This window comes from Gadus chalcogrammus, chromosome 1, assembly GCF_026213295.1.
Source record: "Gadus chalcogrammus isolate NIFS_2021 chromosome 1, NIFS_Gcha_1.0, whole genome shotgun sequence".
Lineage (NCBI taxonomy): Eukaryota > Metazoa > Chordata > Actinopteri > Gadiformes > Gadidae > Gadus > Gadus chalcogrammus.
This window is the reverse complement of record NC_079412.1, coordinates 4,960,386-4,977,850: the sequence shown is the minus strand read 5'-3', so window position 1 is coordinate 4,977,850 and position 17,465 is coordinate 4,960,386. Positions and strand designations below refer to the sequence as shown.

General features: G+C 43.8%; 2 protein-coding genes across 3 annotated transcripts; one reads left to right on the top strand and one right to left on the bottom strand.

Moving 5' to 3' along the window:
- Positions 1-4,200: 4,200 nt before the first annotated feature.
- tp53rk (TP53 regulating kinase) lies at positions 4,201-10,838 on the bottom strand. Its single transcript, XM_056577739.1, has 2 exons — positions 10,504-10,838; positions 4,201-5,163 (listed from the first exon to the last, which is right to left on the bottom strand). Exons 1-2 carry the CDS (start codon positions 10,724-10,726, stop codon positions 4,667-4,669), a joined length of 720 nt encoding a protein of 239 aa, XP_056433714.1. The 5' UTR covers positions 10,727-10,838; the 3' UTR covers positions 4,201-4,666.
- A 323-nt stretch (positions 10,839-11,161) lies between these two features.
- Positions 11,162-17,289, top strand: LOC130371540 (solute carrier family 2, facilitated glucose transporter member 10-like). 2 transcript variants are annotated; one of them, XM_056577456.1, is made up of 6 exons: positions 11,162-11,538; positions 12,551-12,633; positions 13,017-14,294; positions 14,396-14,518; positions 14,698-14,833; positions 15,925-17,289. In XM_056577456.1, exons 2-6 carry the CDS (start codon positions 12,630-12,632, stop codon positions 16,019-16,021), a joined length of 1,638 nt encoding a protein of 545 aa, XP_056433431.1. In that variant the 5' UTR covers positions 11,162-11,538; positions 12,551-12,629; the 3' UTR covers positions 16,022-17,289. The 2 variants fall into 2 exon arrangements, with proteins under 2 accessions (XP_056433431.1, XP_056433366.1); XM_056577391.1 differs by lacking the exon at positions 12,551-12,633.
- The last annotated feature ends 176 nt before the right edge of the window (positions 17,290-17,465 follow it).

Genomic DNA, 17,465 nt, shown 5'->3' with positions numbered 1-17,465 from the left:
CACACATATCACGGCGCATGACTTGGCCGGCGAAAACTGGAGCCCTCCGCCTGACCTGTGAAGGCATCTAAAGCGCAACTTCCTACTCCCGATCGTGCGCTCAACGATGCACCGGGCCAGACGGTGGGCTTCGTTGTATTCCTCATCAATACATACCTTACCCTATTTCCGGAGGGGCTTTTATAGCCAATCAAATTATCAATCAAGGAAACCCTTATGCGGAATCAGATTAAGTCGGCTCTCTTTGCTGCGCAAAGCATGTTTCAGAAATCAGCCCATTAAGATAAATGTAGTTGTCACACAAGCTATTTTTAATTTTTTGTCATATGGAATTATTTCAGGGGGGAAAATGCCGTGAAACGCACAGTGCATTCAGGATTAGGACTGATATATGTCGGTTTAAGCCTAATCAATTGTGTTTTAATGTCTTTAGCATTCATATAATTGCAGTCTATTTTTTTCGTAGGCTACTCTGCTGTTGTCCTTGATGGGGATATATTTTAACCCTTTTTAACACAATTTTCCTGCGACATTCCTGCGTCTCCCCCTCCTACTGAGCCCATTTCAGCATCGTGTCAGTAGACCGTTACAATCCTACGACGTCGTGAGTGCAGCGAATGCGCGTTCACGTTAAGAGGAGTTTCGGGAAACGCTCCAAAGAAATTACCGATGGATCGCAAGATCCATCGGGAGAATGATCGTACGAGCGAAGATCCATCGTTATCGGGAAACGGGGCCCTGGTCAATGTGGCCCGGGAAGGGGAAGTCTGGGGCCCCCCTGCTTGAGCTGCCCCCCTAGCGACCCGACCCCGGATAAGCGGACGAAAATGAGATGAGATGAGACTGTAAACTTTTTTTTAATTCTGGGCAGTGGCGTAACAAGGCAACGACGGGCCCGTATGCAGGATGTTCAAGGCGGGCCCCGGTTTCGGAGCGATTGTTGACGGGGGGATTGTTGTTGTTTTTTTTTTTGTTGTTTTTTTTGGGGCCCCTGATTGGCCCGGGCCCATACGCGCCCGCATACCCTGCTTACCGATAGTTACGCCACTGATTCTGGGACAGTGCGCTCCGTGCTACTGACAGAGTTCACTGCTGCAGCAACATGTTGCCACTCACTCTGCTTTTTGTTGTTGGCGATCCCAATCCCGTGACCACCGAACAAAACTACCTTTTGGGCCTCCATCTCACCCACAAGTGTCTCCACTTCAACCTCCGTGAAATTTCGCTTTTTTGATTTTCTCAGTACTTCTGCCATTGTTTCCAACAAGACATAATACCGGCATCTGAGTCTGTTTTATATGCAGATCGCATTCATGAGGTCATTTGCATTGACCATTTATGGTTAAAAATGGGCGTGTAGAGGGCGGAACGTGAAGCTGATTCAGCTGTGCACAATTGTAGTCAGTATGTGATTTATAAAGCAAAGATTGCGTACAGGTGTGCGTACGCAGTGTTTTATAAATCTGAATATTTTTTGGCGCACGCAAAACTTCTGGGGCCTCATGTACTAAGGTTGCGTACGCACAAAAACGTGGCGTACGTCCTTTTCCACGCTCATGTTCAGATGTACAAAACGTGAAATGACCGTAAAAATGTGCGGTCCCCACGCCAGCTCCAGAGCTGTCGTACGCACGTTTCTACAGCTATTGTTCCTTTGGCGACACTTAGAGGTGACGCTGGGAAACTGGGAAAAAAGGTGAAAACCATGACTCATCAGAGTGATTTGCACATCAGAGACACACTAATGAACGATTAACACACCTTGCAATTATATGGGTGGCTATAAAAGCATGCGCAATGGATGAAGAAAATTATTTTAAAAATGGCTGCGTTAGCGTTGTTAGAGGACATCGCAAATGGTCAAATCCGAAGGGCGCTGGAGACGCCGGGGCCGACGGAGGAGACGCCGGGGCCGACGGTGCAATCCGTGCCCTCTCCTTGCTTGTCTATTCAAAAATAAAAAAATTTAAGTTAATAAACACGAGTCAAAGTCTTTAATATCCTGGCATCTTTACGCACGACTTATGTGTATTGCAAGCAGCCAATTGTATGACCAGTATAATTACAGCATTTATGACTTCAGCATATTTACCTTGGGGATGATCGGCGTCCCCTTCATGGGCTCCCACCACTCCGGTGAGAGCTGTGTCACCGATCAAAGCGGCCACTCTCAAATCGAAGGGGGAGAGTTCCCCCACTCCCGTCCCCCCACCTGTTACGGTCACGCTTTGGCGGTGGGCAGAAACCCTCCGCTTCACCTCCACCTTGAGGTCTGACCACTTTTTTTTAATTTCAGAGTGTGTGCGCTGCTGAGACCCCACTGCATTGACGGCCTCGCAAACACACTCCCACTCACTTCTCTTTTGTTTTGCATTTATCCCTGTTGACAGGGTTCCAATAGCATATGCTTGCGCATTTCTACCTCGTGGAGCAAAATCTCGAGCTCAGACTCCGTGAAGTTTCGTTTTTTGCCTCTGTTCATGGTGCCAGGTGATCGGATTAAGAGGTGAATCTCAGGTCCAGAGTCCTATTTAAATGAAATTGCATATTTAAATGAGGGCGTGGACAGGGAGGAGTTTGGCACCTCGGCATGTGCGCTCAATTCCACGTTGATCGAGATCTACAAAAGAAACGTGCTTGGATCCATGCGTTCGCACACTTTGATACATCTGAATTTATTTGTGCGTAAGACAGTTTCTGGGTTTTGCGTACGCCAAGTTTCAGTATGAAATCCACGCAAGTCTTAGTACATGAGGCCCCTGGGCTTCTGGGCGTACGCACATTTTTAGTAACGATCCCATGCACAGTTTTATAAATGAGACCCCCAGAACTTTCCACGCAGGGAAACACGGCTTGGGTAACGAAGTAGCAGGAAAGCGTGTTACTATAGTCTTGTAAAGTAGTGTAGTTACCGATATTTTAAATGTAATGCGTTACATTACTTCGTTACCCAAAAAAGTAATATCGTTACTGTAACGCTTTACTTTGTAACACGTTACCTTCAGTGTTGGGGGTAGCGCTTTACAAAGTAACGCGTTACAGTAACAATAATACTTTTTGGGTAACGAATTAAAGTAACGCATTACATTTAAAATACACTGATGGGGATATATCATTAGTTACTTCTGTTTTATCCAGACTGTTCTGTTTCTCGTCACCATGTAAACACATAATTTATAGTGAACTCAGCTATCCATTAGTCAACGTTGTTCCTTTTCCAAAAATATGAAATCCGAAACTCAAAACCATTAGCTGAGTTTAAACACATCTAAACACATTTAATAAAAATTAAAATCCCTTACTTATTATACATATTAGTGTAGTCTGAATGGAACCTGGCAAGTTGTTGCTCTCATCCGGGAAGGAGATATAATCATATCTCATTACTAGAGCTCCACTCATATTGTGCTGATCTCTGATTTGATTTGTTGCCAGGTCGGATGGCCATTTCCATCCCAACTATAAACAGAGAACCAATCAACAGAAACCCGCCCAAAGATAACCGATTAATGATTTACTCCTGCAATGGTAAATACACATGATCTTACTTAACATAATTTGAGTTTAAGAACTTAAAGAACATAACCTTGAGAACTATGTAAAGTAAACGCCAGCTCGACTAATACGTCGTGAATCAAATCTCCTTACAACTGGCGCGGAGGTTTGAGTGACACGTCTGACAGAGCGGTACAGTGTGATTCTGCAAGTAAAAATCCCATTCATTTTCGTCAGAGATTTTGATTAAAAGCTATAATGTCGTAACCATCCAGCACTTAGAAAGGTAAAGAAACGTACTTCCAACTGAAAGTGTATCAAGCCGGTATCGAACATAAACCGTTAACCTGTGATTCTGAAAAAGTATCAATTATCGGAATTCTGTTTTCATAATATTAAGTGTTAAGTGTGTGGATTGGTTAAACGTGTGAACATAGTAGTTCTAGTTGCTTCGCCCTCCTCCCATTAACTTTATAATATAATATTTTAAAAGTAGAATATCTTAAAAAGATAAAGAATTTTTAACATCTGGAAGTGTACGATTCCAAACTAATCTGAACTTAAAGTTTTTAGAGACTAAAAGAAAGAAAGAAAGAATACAATTTAAGAATAATAGTTGAGCGTTGTAAGCAGCATGACCTAATATTGCACGCACAGATGTGGCTGCAATATTAAGAATGGATTTCTACTCTGCTAATGAAATATTGAGAACACGCGTGTCCATAAGAGATTTATGAAATGCTTTATTGAATGGTAACAGCTGCAGCTCATGAATTGTTTCCCCAATATAAACAGTAAACACAAATTAATCCTGTAGAAAGGCTGAAGGATTGGTCTGTTGTCTCTCTCTGTGTTTGTATTCATATGTGCTTGTTGGGTTTTGAGGATCTTCTCTATCCATTGACAGCCTCCGGGGAAGACCTCAGCCCACCGCGGCCCTCTCCCTCAGCCCACCATGGACCTCTTCCTCCCTCTCAGCCCACCATGGACCTCTTCCTCCCTCTCAGCCCACCATGGACCTCTTCCTCCCTCTCAGCCCACCATGGACCTCTTCCTCCCTCTCAGCCCACCATGGACCTCTTCCTCCCTCTCAGCCCACCATGGACCTCTTCCTCTCCCTCAGCCCACCATGGACCTCTTCCTCTCCCTCAGCCCACCATGGACCTCTTCCTCAGCCCACCATGGACCTCTTCCTCCCTCTCAGCCGCACCTCATCCAGTTTCTTGATGACGGCCGAGGACTTCTTGGAAGAGGCGGCGTAGCTCTCCAGCAGCTTCTGGAACAGCGGCTCCGTGTTGGGGTGGGTGCTGAGGAAGGCCTTCTCCAGGACGTACAGGTCCACGCCCTTGTCCTCGGGCAGAGCGGAGATGTAACTCAGGCCAAAGTCTATGAGCACCAGGCTGAGCTCTGCCTCCCCGTCGCCGCTCCTCCTCAGCAGCATGTTGGAGGTGGTGAGGTCCCCGTGCACCACGTCCTCGTCGTGCATCCGGGCCAGGACCCGGCCCACTCTGGCGGCCAGCGGCTCCAGGGGCACCAGGGTGGGACTGGGATGGGACCGCTGCCGAGTCGCCGCGATGTGGTCACGCACTGTCACCGAATCCACAATGTCCTCCAGGAAGATGCAGTGGGAGGTGTAGTCCACAAAGTACACCACAGGGGTGGGGATGCCTGGGAAGAGGAGCGTTGGATCATAATGTTACGTCAGGAATGTGTTCCTATTCAATTATTTCTCAAAAAATGTACAAGAAAGTTTAATAATATGGGAAATATTGTTGCACTATTTGTGTGACATTTTTATGTTTTTATTTAGAAAAATTCCCTTATAGTAAATGTATAACCACTTAGGCTATAACTAATGCACTTGACTATCACTAATAAATTGTAAATCTCTAATAATAATAACAGTAAATAAAGCTGCGAGCAGCAATGAGGGGGCCAAGGAGAATACGACTCCATAAACTAATTTTGGTGGACGGACAAAATTGGTTAGGTGGCTACATGATGACTGCCTCAGTTATTTCACTTACAATGAAAGCTATTGGCAAATGGTTATCACAGGGAAAACACATTGAAGTCGCTTTCTAAAGGCTGGGATAGACTTGCTGCTAACAACGTATACGCCTACGGATCAGGGCTGCCATACGTATCCTGCGATCGTTTGGTGTGTTGATCGTGCATGTCGTCGCAAGGTACCACGACGGTTCCGCAAGCCGAATAGACCAGAGTAGCCACAGCAACAAGATAGATCTACGTCAGACACAAGGCCTTCAGCACTTTCAACAAGTTTCACATAAAAAAATAAAAATAAAGAGACTGTGATATGATCACAGTCGCTGTGGTTTTAATGTCCCCCTAGAGGTCAAACATCACCAAATTATTTGGGCATCATCAGGATAGGGTAATAAGACTATCAGCCAAATTTTGTTTAATGGTGCGTTCACATCGCTGGGAATTATGGGGAAAACACTTTCGCGACGTCGGAAAGATCTCTTGAACGACACACCTCATGACGCTCAAATGGGGCAAATGGGGCCAGATTTTGATAACAGAGTTGCCCAATTGGTGACGTATGGTTTACTTGACGCGCATGAACATGGCGGAACATGAACTTTTTACTCAATATAAAAGAATCCACCATCATATCACATTCTTTACTATTGATTGACGTAACTTCTGTTGGCATGACTTTGCTCCGTTTTAAACGTTGTGTACTGGTAAACCAGCTCTAGATAAGGGCAAGTTCTGCCTTCCATACAGTGACAATACTGTATGTGCTTCTAAATAAAAGCAAAAAGATAGTATGTGACAGGCATCAAGGAAATAAAAGGCAAGGAAACTTGAAACTGATCCTTCTAAGTTCTGTATCTGATTAAAACCCTCTGCTGTGAAGAACTTTTAGATTCAAAGGGTACCTAATAGTTTGGGTGCCCCAGGATGATGTCATGAGGCTATGTACCAAGTTTGGCTATCATATGTTGACAGTTGCTGAGAAATGGACTTACTTCCTGTTTGGCGGCTTTGTCGTCAGGTTTGATTGGTTTTGAATTTGAAAAGCTGTTCAACACATTTGTTCAGCTTGGTCTGAAGATCGTATATGGCAAGTTTCATGAAGATTGGAGAGAATTTGTGCTACTACAACAACTACGTTCACACGCTTAACCAATCAACACACTTGTATCTTCAATATTATGAAAACAGAATTCCGATAATTGATACTTTTTCAGAATCACAGGTTAACAGTTTATGTTTGATACCGGCTTGATATACTTTCAGTTGGAATTATGTTGAGTCTCGAGCGTGAGGAGTTTGGGCTACACAGGGCTACAATTGAATCCCGTTAGCATTGGGCAGGTTTTGAAAAAAAAAAAAGTTTCTTTACCTTACTAAGGGTTAATTACCTTACTAAGTTTTGGGAGCATGTGCTATTGATTTTGATAACTTTCAACATGGCGGCCAAATTCTGATGTAATTTATTAGCTGTAGTAATTTATTAGCTATATGGAGAGGTCTGAGAGTATCACCAGATAAGTTTGAAACATACCCGTGAATGGGGAGGAGTTATAACACATCATTAATTACAGCGACCACTAGAGGTCAAAGAGTTGGTCTATGTGACAAGTTTAATTTCAGCTTACCGCCCGAGATGAACGAGCGGGGCATATCAAACTTTTTATTACCCTGCCTCTCGGTAATTATTACGCTGCCTCTCGGTAATTAATCCTTACTTAAGATATGTAAAAGGCCTGCTGAGAAATAGGCTGACATCCCGTTTGCCGGTGTAAGTTCCATATTGGCTCGGCTACCAGATCGGCTCGGGGTCCGTCGTCTGCTGATTACGTCACACAATACGCTATCTACAGCAATAAGGTCTTTTATGGCTTAAATTAAAGAGCCTGTAATGATCTTTCATTTTGAACATAGACCATTCCCAACCTATCTGTATGGATAGTTTTCTTCTAAAAACAAAACATCCCTCGGAATCATCTTGGCTGTTAAGATAAGCCGTCCGTGTTGCCAGATTGGGCACATTTTCAGCCTGATTTGGCTACTTTGAATCACGTTAGGCTGGAAAAACGGGATATATGCCCAATCTGGCAACACAAACCGAAACTAGACAGACCTACTCGCGCTCACACATGTGCTCGCTGTGGTTGCTATGACGACAGCCAGAGCTACAGCACAAAACAGCCAATCACAACTGTCCCTTAGCAGCCAATCACAATGTAGCCTACGCCCATTCAAGCGTACAGCCAATGATATTGTGTAACGTAATCAGCAGACGACGGACCCCGAGCCGATCTGGTAGCCAAGCCATTATGGTACTTACACCGGCTTCGCGGTCGAATTTGATTGGCTGTCAAATATTTGTTGCACAGCTGAATGCTGTATCACCTCATGAGCTGGCTGTTCTCAATTCACAACACGCATTCCATCCAATCTAGCCTACATCAGGCCTTCTGACCAAACCTCATGCAATTCAAGCAAGAATGGCCAAAAGCAGACACGCACGCACGTGCGTGCGTGCGCGTGTGTGTGCGTGTGTACAGGCGTTATTCGATTGCCTGGTCGATTGCGTGCGTGTGTGTGCAGGCGTTATTCGATTGCCTGGTCGATTGCGTGCGTGTGAGTGTGTGTGTGTGCAGGCGTGTGAGTGTATTCGATTGCTTAGTAAACATTTACTGTAATATTCATACTGGTTTAGATAATACATTTGAAGTATTTCCCATCGTTGCTGAGCAAGAGTTTTGTTCGAAAGTTCAGTGATAGAAACAAATAAAAGCCCGGGTTATTGAGGTTCAACAGTACCACCATAGGCGTCGATTACGCCGGGGACGCGTCCCCACCAGATTTCGTCAGGATTAACTTTGTACCCACCACTTGTAAAAATAAAAAAATATAAGAAAATCGAGTTGAAAAATTATGGTTTATTACACGGGTCTTCTCAATGCCGTGGAACACACATGGGCTCTTCACAACTTCGGCGCTTAGTATAATTGACCGCTGTCAAGGAAAACAAAGGACTTTTTGCCTCTAATGACCTCCTTGGTATCACTCCTGAAGTAGTCCGTTGAGTTTTCAACCCCAGCGTCTTCGGTTGCTAAGCGACATCAACGTCTTTGGCGGATTTCTCTGCTGATCAACACTATGAATGACACTACGAACAAATTAATTGTAAAAAGACACACCATGTGAAGTTATTTTTTCGTTTTGGCAAGTAGCCGTCTAATAAGCGGAATAATGTATAGAACGTCGCCGGTCATATTCGAAAAAAAGCCCCTGCAGGGCGAAACATGACACCTTCGCTGCGCGTCGGTGTCCTGTTCGCCCTGTCGGGGCTTATTTTCCCGATAATGACCAGCGTTCTATACATTATCCCTTACTTATTACACGGCTCTTCTCAATGCTGTAGACTTCTCCATTCCCTTGCATGGGCCTTCCTAACGTTCAGCTGCAATTATTTTTGTTTATTACACGGCTCTTCTCAATGCAGTGGAATGCTCACGTCCAGCATATTTGACTGCTGTCAAGGAATTAGGTTTTGCCTCTGATTCACATCTGTATCACTCCTAAGTCCGGTAGCTTATCAACCCCAGCGTATTCGGTTGCTAAGCGACGTCAACGACTTTGATGAACTATTTCTCTGCTGATCAACGCTATGAACGACAACAAATACATTGGTAAAAAACACACTGTCTGAAGTTATTTTTTCGATTTGACAAGTAGCCATTACTAATAATACCAATACTCTTTGGTTGGGATGATGAGGCATCAGACAATCAAGTCATTTTAGCCTGAATACATAGGTAAAAAGCACCAGAGCAGGTTGCTAGTACCATGGATAGTATCAGAACAATAACCTGTTGAACTAAATGGATGTGGTAGGCTACACCACGGGATGCATGGTGCTGTGGCGAGGTCTTCTGTGTTATTTTGAATAATTGCATTGAATAATTGCATGAGTTTTGGTCAGAATGCCTGATGTAGGCTAGTTTTGATGGAATACGTGTTTTGAATTGAGAACAGCCAGCTCATGATGTGATACAGCGTTCAGCATCAAATATTTTATTTTTTTTTCAATCTTGACGACTTTTGTAGTGCTGTGTGTAGCCACAGGTTTGGCACTTCTGAACTTAAAACCGCAGTTAATTTCCTTTCCTAGCTCCTCTTGTTTATGTGGTTAGCTTAGCCATGTCACTTTGTCAACATTGGAAACATGGAGCAGAACATAGTGGGTCATATGTCCGATGCTTTTTGGAAACGTTTTCTTCATAAAACGTGCCAGACAGATGTTGCATACATTTTATTCCTTAGTAATAAGCTACATGGGTATGCCGTCTTTCAGAACCTTTCATTACTGGCAATAAAGAGAGAAAAAAAATTGTGCATCCTTATTGTACCCAGCACTTCTGAAAATGCACTTCCGAATGCCTCTCTGTCCCCAGCACATTTCAAACCAAACTGACGCCCATTCAACCCGGTCCAGTGGATCGGGTTGAATTCACTGCGGGTCTCTCTTCTTATATCCATCGATCTCACCAAAGATATTTTATTACTGTCCTTCTCAACACTCTGATCTCACTAAAAGGCTCGCAGCACCAAACAGCATTATCGACGAGATGCGCTATGCATAGAGAAGAAAGAATACGAAGTTGAATTTGCCACATTTTGCAACCAATTATTCTAAATCTGCCCATATATACACGTCAGAATTTTACGGTTTTCACTTGCTACAATGTTGCATCTGTGGTTAATGGTAATGCAGCCACAAAGAAGTAAAATATAGGGTGCTATTTTCAGCATTATGTTTTAGTTTTTTTTGACGGCACAGCGATCCGGGGCTATTCCCAAAAGTTCCGGGGCTATAGGTCGAATGCCCAGGTCTAACGACGCGCCTGACTCCCATGGCAGAGTAATGATAATGATAGGAAAACGTAGAATAACAATGGTTGTCTCGAAGCTGCTTGACCCCCAATAACAACTCTAAAACACTGTATGAGAGGAACAGACCAGCTCTTCTGCATCGCTGTATGGACCGCACCTCCTGCACGGTCCTGCGGTGGGTGAGCTTCTCGTCCAACAGAGGGTGGCGGTACTTCTTCGGGAACCTTTCTTTAATAATGGTTGACCTCCCCAGGAACACGTCTCGGTAAACACGGGCCTCCGCTCCTTGTTTTAACACGCTTCCTTTGCTCAGGAACTCGGACACAACCATGTTCTTCTCCAGCTCCATGTTTACATTGGTCTTCTTCTTCTTGGGCCTTGAGCGCTGTTCTTTAATATACTGCAACCTAGCGGCCACTAATGTCAACTACACTAACCTTTTCAAACAATAGCATCAACCACCCTTACCCTTAGTTTTTAGAAAAGTAGACCTAAAAATGTCATATCGATATATTTACGTTTTATAAAGTATAAAAATATATAGTTTTATATAGAGCGTATTTAATATGTAGCAAAGTAAAAATACACTTATAATAATGGTATCTATCAAGTTAAAATTATGATGTAAGGCTAACGTTACACTTAAATAAGCATAACAACATGTTTCCCGAATAGAAGTACCTTCATGTGTTGAAATATTAATAAAAACAGTTGAACAAGTGGTGTAATAATATTAACATAAGTTACGTAATTTATTAGTTCTTGCATCCATACTAGGCTGCCACCTCAAAATGAAAAGGTTGTATCAGCTGGGTTTGAGGTCGTGTTTGCTGAGGTTTTCTGATCTGCTACCAGGCTACTGTCGTGAAACTTCGATATGGTTTCTTCTGAAACTTGAGACAGTAGTCTGCCACGTAGGAGAAGGAAGCTCCGGGCAGCAGACCCGATAAGCGCAGCGGGAGGCGTCTGGAATACAGCGGTGGGCTGACGAGTTCTGATCGACTTGATGTTCGTTCTTTAAGCTTGAAGATATGGAGATACAGCCACTGACCGTGCAGAGACCTCCGGTATAACGGGTGAATGAAACCAGCATCGAGCCAAATGAATTGTTCCTACCCGCCATGGAGCCATGTCCCCACTACAACCTCTGCATGGGAAACGGTAAACATTTCACAACTTATTTATCAAACATTTACTGACATTTCTGTCGGTTAAATTATTTACAATGGTCTTGATTTAGTTTATTAAACTGCAAAGGGAAAGTAGAATAAGACGTCACGACTGATAAGCAAAGGGGGAGGTATGTTTCTCCTTCTGTTAGCACTTATAAGAAACAAATCATAACTATTTTAACAATGGTTATTTTGTAGCCTGAAAATGATATAGATAGCCTAAGCTAAACATTTTGGTAGATTAAATGATAAATGCTGTGTGTGTGTGTGTGTGTGTGTGTGTGTGTGTGTGTGTGTGTGTACGTATATGGTATGTATGTCTCTAGGCCTATATATATATATATATATATATATATATATATATATATATATATATATGCAATTAAATAAATGAGCCCTATACAGTTGGTATCAAGGTATCATATGTTATCTTATTGTTAATCGTCTCTACTTGAATTATGTAGCATAGCATTTTCCCAATTATATTAGGCCTATTTGTAGTTTATCTGCTTATTGTATCTGGTCTGCTTCTGAAAGAATTAAACTTCCTTTGGGATAAATAAGTTATTAATTTATCTTTGATTGCCTTTTGGATTCAAAATGCCATATGGATTCATCAGGTGATAAAGTATTTTAACATAAGGCTAATTTTACCAAACTATTTCTTGTCTATTTTATACATTACATGCCTAATAACACCCGTAAAATTGAATGATAATATAGAATATGATAATATATCCATATCCCGTCAAGTCCAACAAGGATGTTTGCAAATCTAAGCCGAGGACGGGAGTGTTGTGGTGTCCCTGAAGTGGTTCCGCTAATGAAATCATGGCAATCAGGACGGTTGTCATGGCTACGGGCTTCCAATGGGTTATTGTGTTCTCTGATCGTGTCTGCTGGGCACAGCTGGACACAAGGCTCTCTGGGTGACGAGGGCACAGACGCCATCGTTCCATTCAGTTTACATTTGTTGTTGTCCTGTTCCTTGTTTTGCACAGACGACCTTTGTTAAACTGAAGAGGAACAAGTTGAACTACATTGGATTTAATCTTTGTTTCCTGAATGGTGTCATGAACAATGGGTAGGTTTCCGATATTTTTCAGTTGAAGTATTTTCAAAACAAGAGTTTGAAAACGTCAGTACAGCCTCTGTGATTTAGATATAAAAAATGTGTTGCTGTTAATTCTTCGGTAATTTACAGAAGCATGATGTTTTCAGGTTACTGAAACAACAGTATTTGGGGTGTATTTGATTGAAGTTTAAGCTGACTCTTTAGCATATTTCTAAACCGAGTTTGCGTGTCACAGGTGCACCCCGAGATCTGATAGCTTGCATAACTCCTCTAACAAACATATACGATAGCTTTGTACTTTTGGACTGTACGTTTTGCACTGATTGAACCAATTGAGTGCCACTGTCTTGTATGTCAACACGATAATCATGATTAAATCTCTGTTGTCTCAGGTTGTCCCCTCTTGTTGCTGACCAGTACGGTGTCCATCCTCGGCGGCCTGGTCTTTGGCTATGAGCTGGGCATCATCTCAGGAGCCCTGCTCCAGCTCAAGGCTGAGTTTGGACTCCTGTGTGCCCAGCAGGAAGCCCTGGTCAGTGCCTTGCTGGTGGGAGGATTGATGGCCTCCATCGTGGGGGGCTGCCTGATTGACCGCTGCGGCCGCAGAACCTCCATGCTCCTCAGTAACGCGCTGATCACGGCGGGCAGCCTGGTGGTGCTCAGTGACTCCTACGGGGGCCTGGTGGTGGGCCGCATCACAGTGGGCTTTGGGATGTGTGTCTCCTCCATGTCCTGCTGCATCTTTGTGTCCGAGATGGTCTCCCCGGACCGCCGGGGGCTGCTGGTGACTCTGTACGAAGCTGGTATCACCGTGGGCATCCTGGCCGCCTACGCCACAAACTACCTCCTCTCCGACACCCCTAGAGGCTGGAGGCTTATGTTTGGAATAGCCCTGGCACCGACGTTGGCACAGTTTGTTTGCATATGCACTCTTCCGGCCAATGCTGATGGATGTAACGTTAACAGGGATGGTTTTCAGACGGAGAGAAAGCCCTTGAGTCTCGTTCAAAGTCCAGCAGCGGACGAGGCGCCAGTCGGCGGCACCAGACCGGACAAGCAGCTCAGCGTGATGTACCTGTTTCAGAGCAGGGACAACATGAGACGCCGTACCGCCATCGGCCTGGGGTTGGTGATCTTCCAGCAGCTCAGCGGCCAACCCAACATCCTGCTCTACGCCTCCACCATCTTCCACTCGCTGGGCTTCCATGGCGACGCCTCGGCAGTGCTGGCGTCTGTCGGCTTGGGGCTGGTCAAGGTGCTCGCCACCCTAATCTCCATGGTGCTCTCCGACCGGGTGGGCCGCAGGCCTCTTCTCATCGGTGGATGTGCCTTCATGGCTGCGGGTCTTCTCACTGTTGTGCTCCTCGGTGGACAGGCGGCTCTCAGCGCTAGCGGTGCGTGTGTGGTAAACACCCCGGGTGCCAACCACACATCTCTGCCCAGTTTGCCACATGCTGATCCGACAGCGTCGAACAGGTCTCTTGGAGAGCATCGCAGACTTTTTGATTTGTCAGAGATCAAAGAGATTGGATCAGATTATTCTGTTTACCCCGCCAATGCGTCCTCTGTGTTGCCGTCTACACCTGGTGTCCAGGGAACAGTGGTTAACTGGATCATTCTCATCTGTATCTTCGCCTCAGTCGGTGCCTACTCTATTGGATTTGGACCCAGTATGTGTTCTTTTGAAATGCATTTCACTGAAATAATTATATATTTGTGTAAGAGATAACTGTGTAAGAGATCATAATCCCATTTCTTCCGCTTTCTACAGTAACCTGGCTCGTCCTGAGTGAGATCTTTCCTGTGGGAGTCAGGGGAAGGGCGTTTGCATTCACCAACTGCTTCAATTGGGCCACACACCTGTTGGTCACCTGCTCTTTTTTGCATGTTATTGGTAAGTAAGTAGGCTTTGCTACAGACATGCAATACATTTGTCAGCTTGGTTTGCCAAATGCTGAATTCAAATTAGCTTTGCTCGTATAGTACATTTAAAGCCAGCATCATCTGTAAAAGTCAGGTTGGAAGCTTTCATTGATTCTTGGCCGTCACTTGAACTGTGCATTTCCTCAACAGATGCGATTGGACTTTCAGGCACGTTTCTTTTGTACGGTACAACATGTGTAGCCGCAGGTATTTTCTTTTACTGTATGCTTCCTGAGACCATGGGGAAGACTCTGGAGCAGATAGATGAAGAACTTAGCACAAACAGGTACGTTTCCAGTTTAAGGATTTGACCTGTTTGTCAAGAGCCCGGGTGGATTCTTGAATTGCCGACGTGTTCCGAAAACGGACAGTTGGCTACCCTTTGACGTCCTTTATATTCAAGGGTTACTACCCCCTTAGCTACCAAAGCTATATATTGGTTTGTCCAACACAAATCATTGCATACAAACTGCCCTGGCGAGGTCGTTTCCTCCAATAGTACCGACAAACGAACAAATCCACATTCCGATTCTGTGTGTACATTTAGAAATATATTGTATTGTGGGGGATAACTTCATGTTTTGCAGAAGTTGGACTCTCTCCAAATCAGCTCCCAAGGGTTGAAGGAAAATATATCCATAGTTTAGAACCAAAATTCACCAGCGCGCTAATGACCAGGACGTTTAACTGCTCGCCTCTCATTCCTCAGGTCTGTGAGCATGTGCAGTGGTTAACAGTCAGTTAACACGCCCAAGTTTAGCCTTGCTCGGTGGCCGAAGCAGCCTCCATTTGAGCTCAGAATTGTAACAATGTTTCTCAGTCTCTAAGCCTGTGAGCACAGTGGCTAGTAAAGGTGTGGTCTGGTTGGCTTGTGGGCCCAATTGGAGAAAGTTACCTAGCTTGGGGAATTAATATGTACTTACCTGGACTGGACCAAACAAAGGTATAGCTATGGGAGCTGCTAAATACTTGTTTGGAATATAATAGATTTCAATTAATCCCCACCGGCCTAATTTCGGAGTGCAACTACAACACGAGAGGGGGTGAGTTAAACAAAAAAACGATTTTATAATTAGACTCAACATAGACAAGGTAAACTGGGGTCTCAACAAACTGGCCAACTCCTTTACATTTCAAGAGGGAACCACAAAGATAAATAAATGCTCCCTGCTTTGTTCAATCATACCCTAATATCACATCTAATTTCAATGTGTATCCCAGAAGACAGGACATTTATTTAACTCTTTAATTTGCAGTTGAGTGTTTAGAACTCAGATCTAAACCACTCAAGAGCATTGACAACCCACAACTCTACACAGGAGTGTGCCTAACCACGTGTAATAAAAGTGTCTGAACTATGAATGTTTTGTTTTGCAGGGTACACAGTGATAAGGTATGCTGCAGCAGTCTGAGAAGGAGAACTGCCACGGTGAAGTACCAGAGAGTAGAGTGTCAACACAGCGACACAAACTGACCTCCACAGGGAAATGCCTTATTTCAATGGGAGACTCTTCTATTGAATGTTCCAACTAAGCTAGGATGGGGTAGAAGCATGTCGAAGGACAATCGTTGAAGGCTGCAATTTCACTGAACAATCAAGATGTTATGTACCTCAACGTGTTATTATCAAGGCTGAACGAGAAGGCTTTGGCATATAATTGACTGTTATCACACTGGATGTTATTTATGTCTAAATATTACAGGTACAAACCAAGTATTGGTGGATCTGTGGTCATATTTTCATGTGGGAGGATGCTTTAACATCATAAAATAAAACAATGTTAAAAACACTCAATCTACTTCAACGCATGCTTGAGTTCCAAAACCTTATTTCTTTAGTAGGGTAACTGAGGTCTCTGTTAAATCAATTTTTATATTTTTTCTCCTGCACTTCTGTGTCATTTGATGGACGTAATAAAGCAGCCAGTCGTATACCTGATAAATAAAACGTGTGTTTATTTACACAAATGTTTTCAAATACTAGTAATCTAAATAAGGACATAAAAATATATACAGTGATGTCAGGACTTGTACAGCTCAGTTAATAAGCCAATGTATACATAGAACTGGTAGCATTTTGAGTTTTCTGAAAGGAAAAAGATTCATATGTACAACATTGCCTACAACTCTCACTCTGAATCTGGCACTAAACGTGTGTACGTGTGTTCCTGGTCAATGCTTCTTGTCAGCGAAAGCTAGTTGATGTTTGTTGGATATACAAACATATCTAATGAAAGAAAAACCTAGCCAGATGAACAGAATGAGGGACCCCCTCTAAAGGAAACTACCAGCGTCAGTCATCCTTCATTTGCAACTCTTTCTCGCAAAAACAAACCTTAGGTTTTGGTTAGTCTTCTTTCCCGTATGAGGTGAAGTAAACTTTTGGGTACGTGGTGAATTTGGAGGAAAGCAACCCGAGAATAGCTTGAGGGCAAAGGAAAGTGGAACATGAAACATAAAAACAAGATTAACGGGGCTTAACAAATACGTGGACACGACCGACCGGCTCTCTGAATGGAAAACAAATGGGAACTTAACCTACATCAGTACAGGTGTGCTGGGTAAAAAAATAAAAGGTTATATCAAAAAACTGGTTACATCTTATTTAGTAGAAAGGCAAGACGTAACAGTTTTATCAGCCGAGGCAATGTGTTACCCAGTGCAACATCTAGTGACCCCGTGTAAGGGGAGCACGAGAGCAGCACCAGACACTGGAGTAACCCCGGGACGGTCTCCACTGGAGCCCCCCGCTAGGCCCGCACTGGAGCAGACGCCTCAAGCTTGGTTTATCAGTAAACTGTATCAGGACGATACGTTTTGGTCCGGTGGGCTAACCTCTCTAGGCTCTCGACTATGCGCCTTTAGGGACTAAATGGTCATTAATAATCTGGAAAATAAAGAGTGTGTGTTGGGGGGGG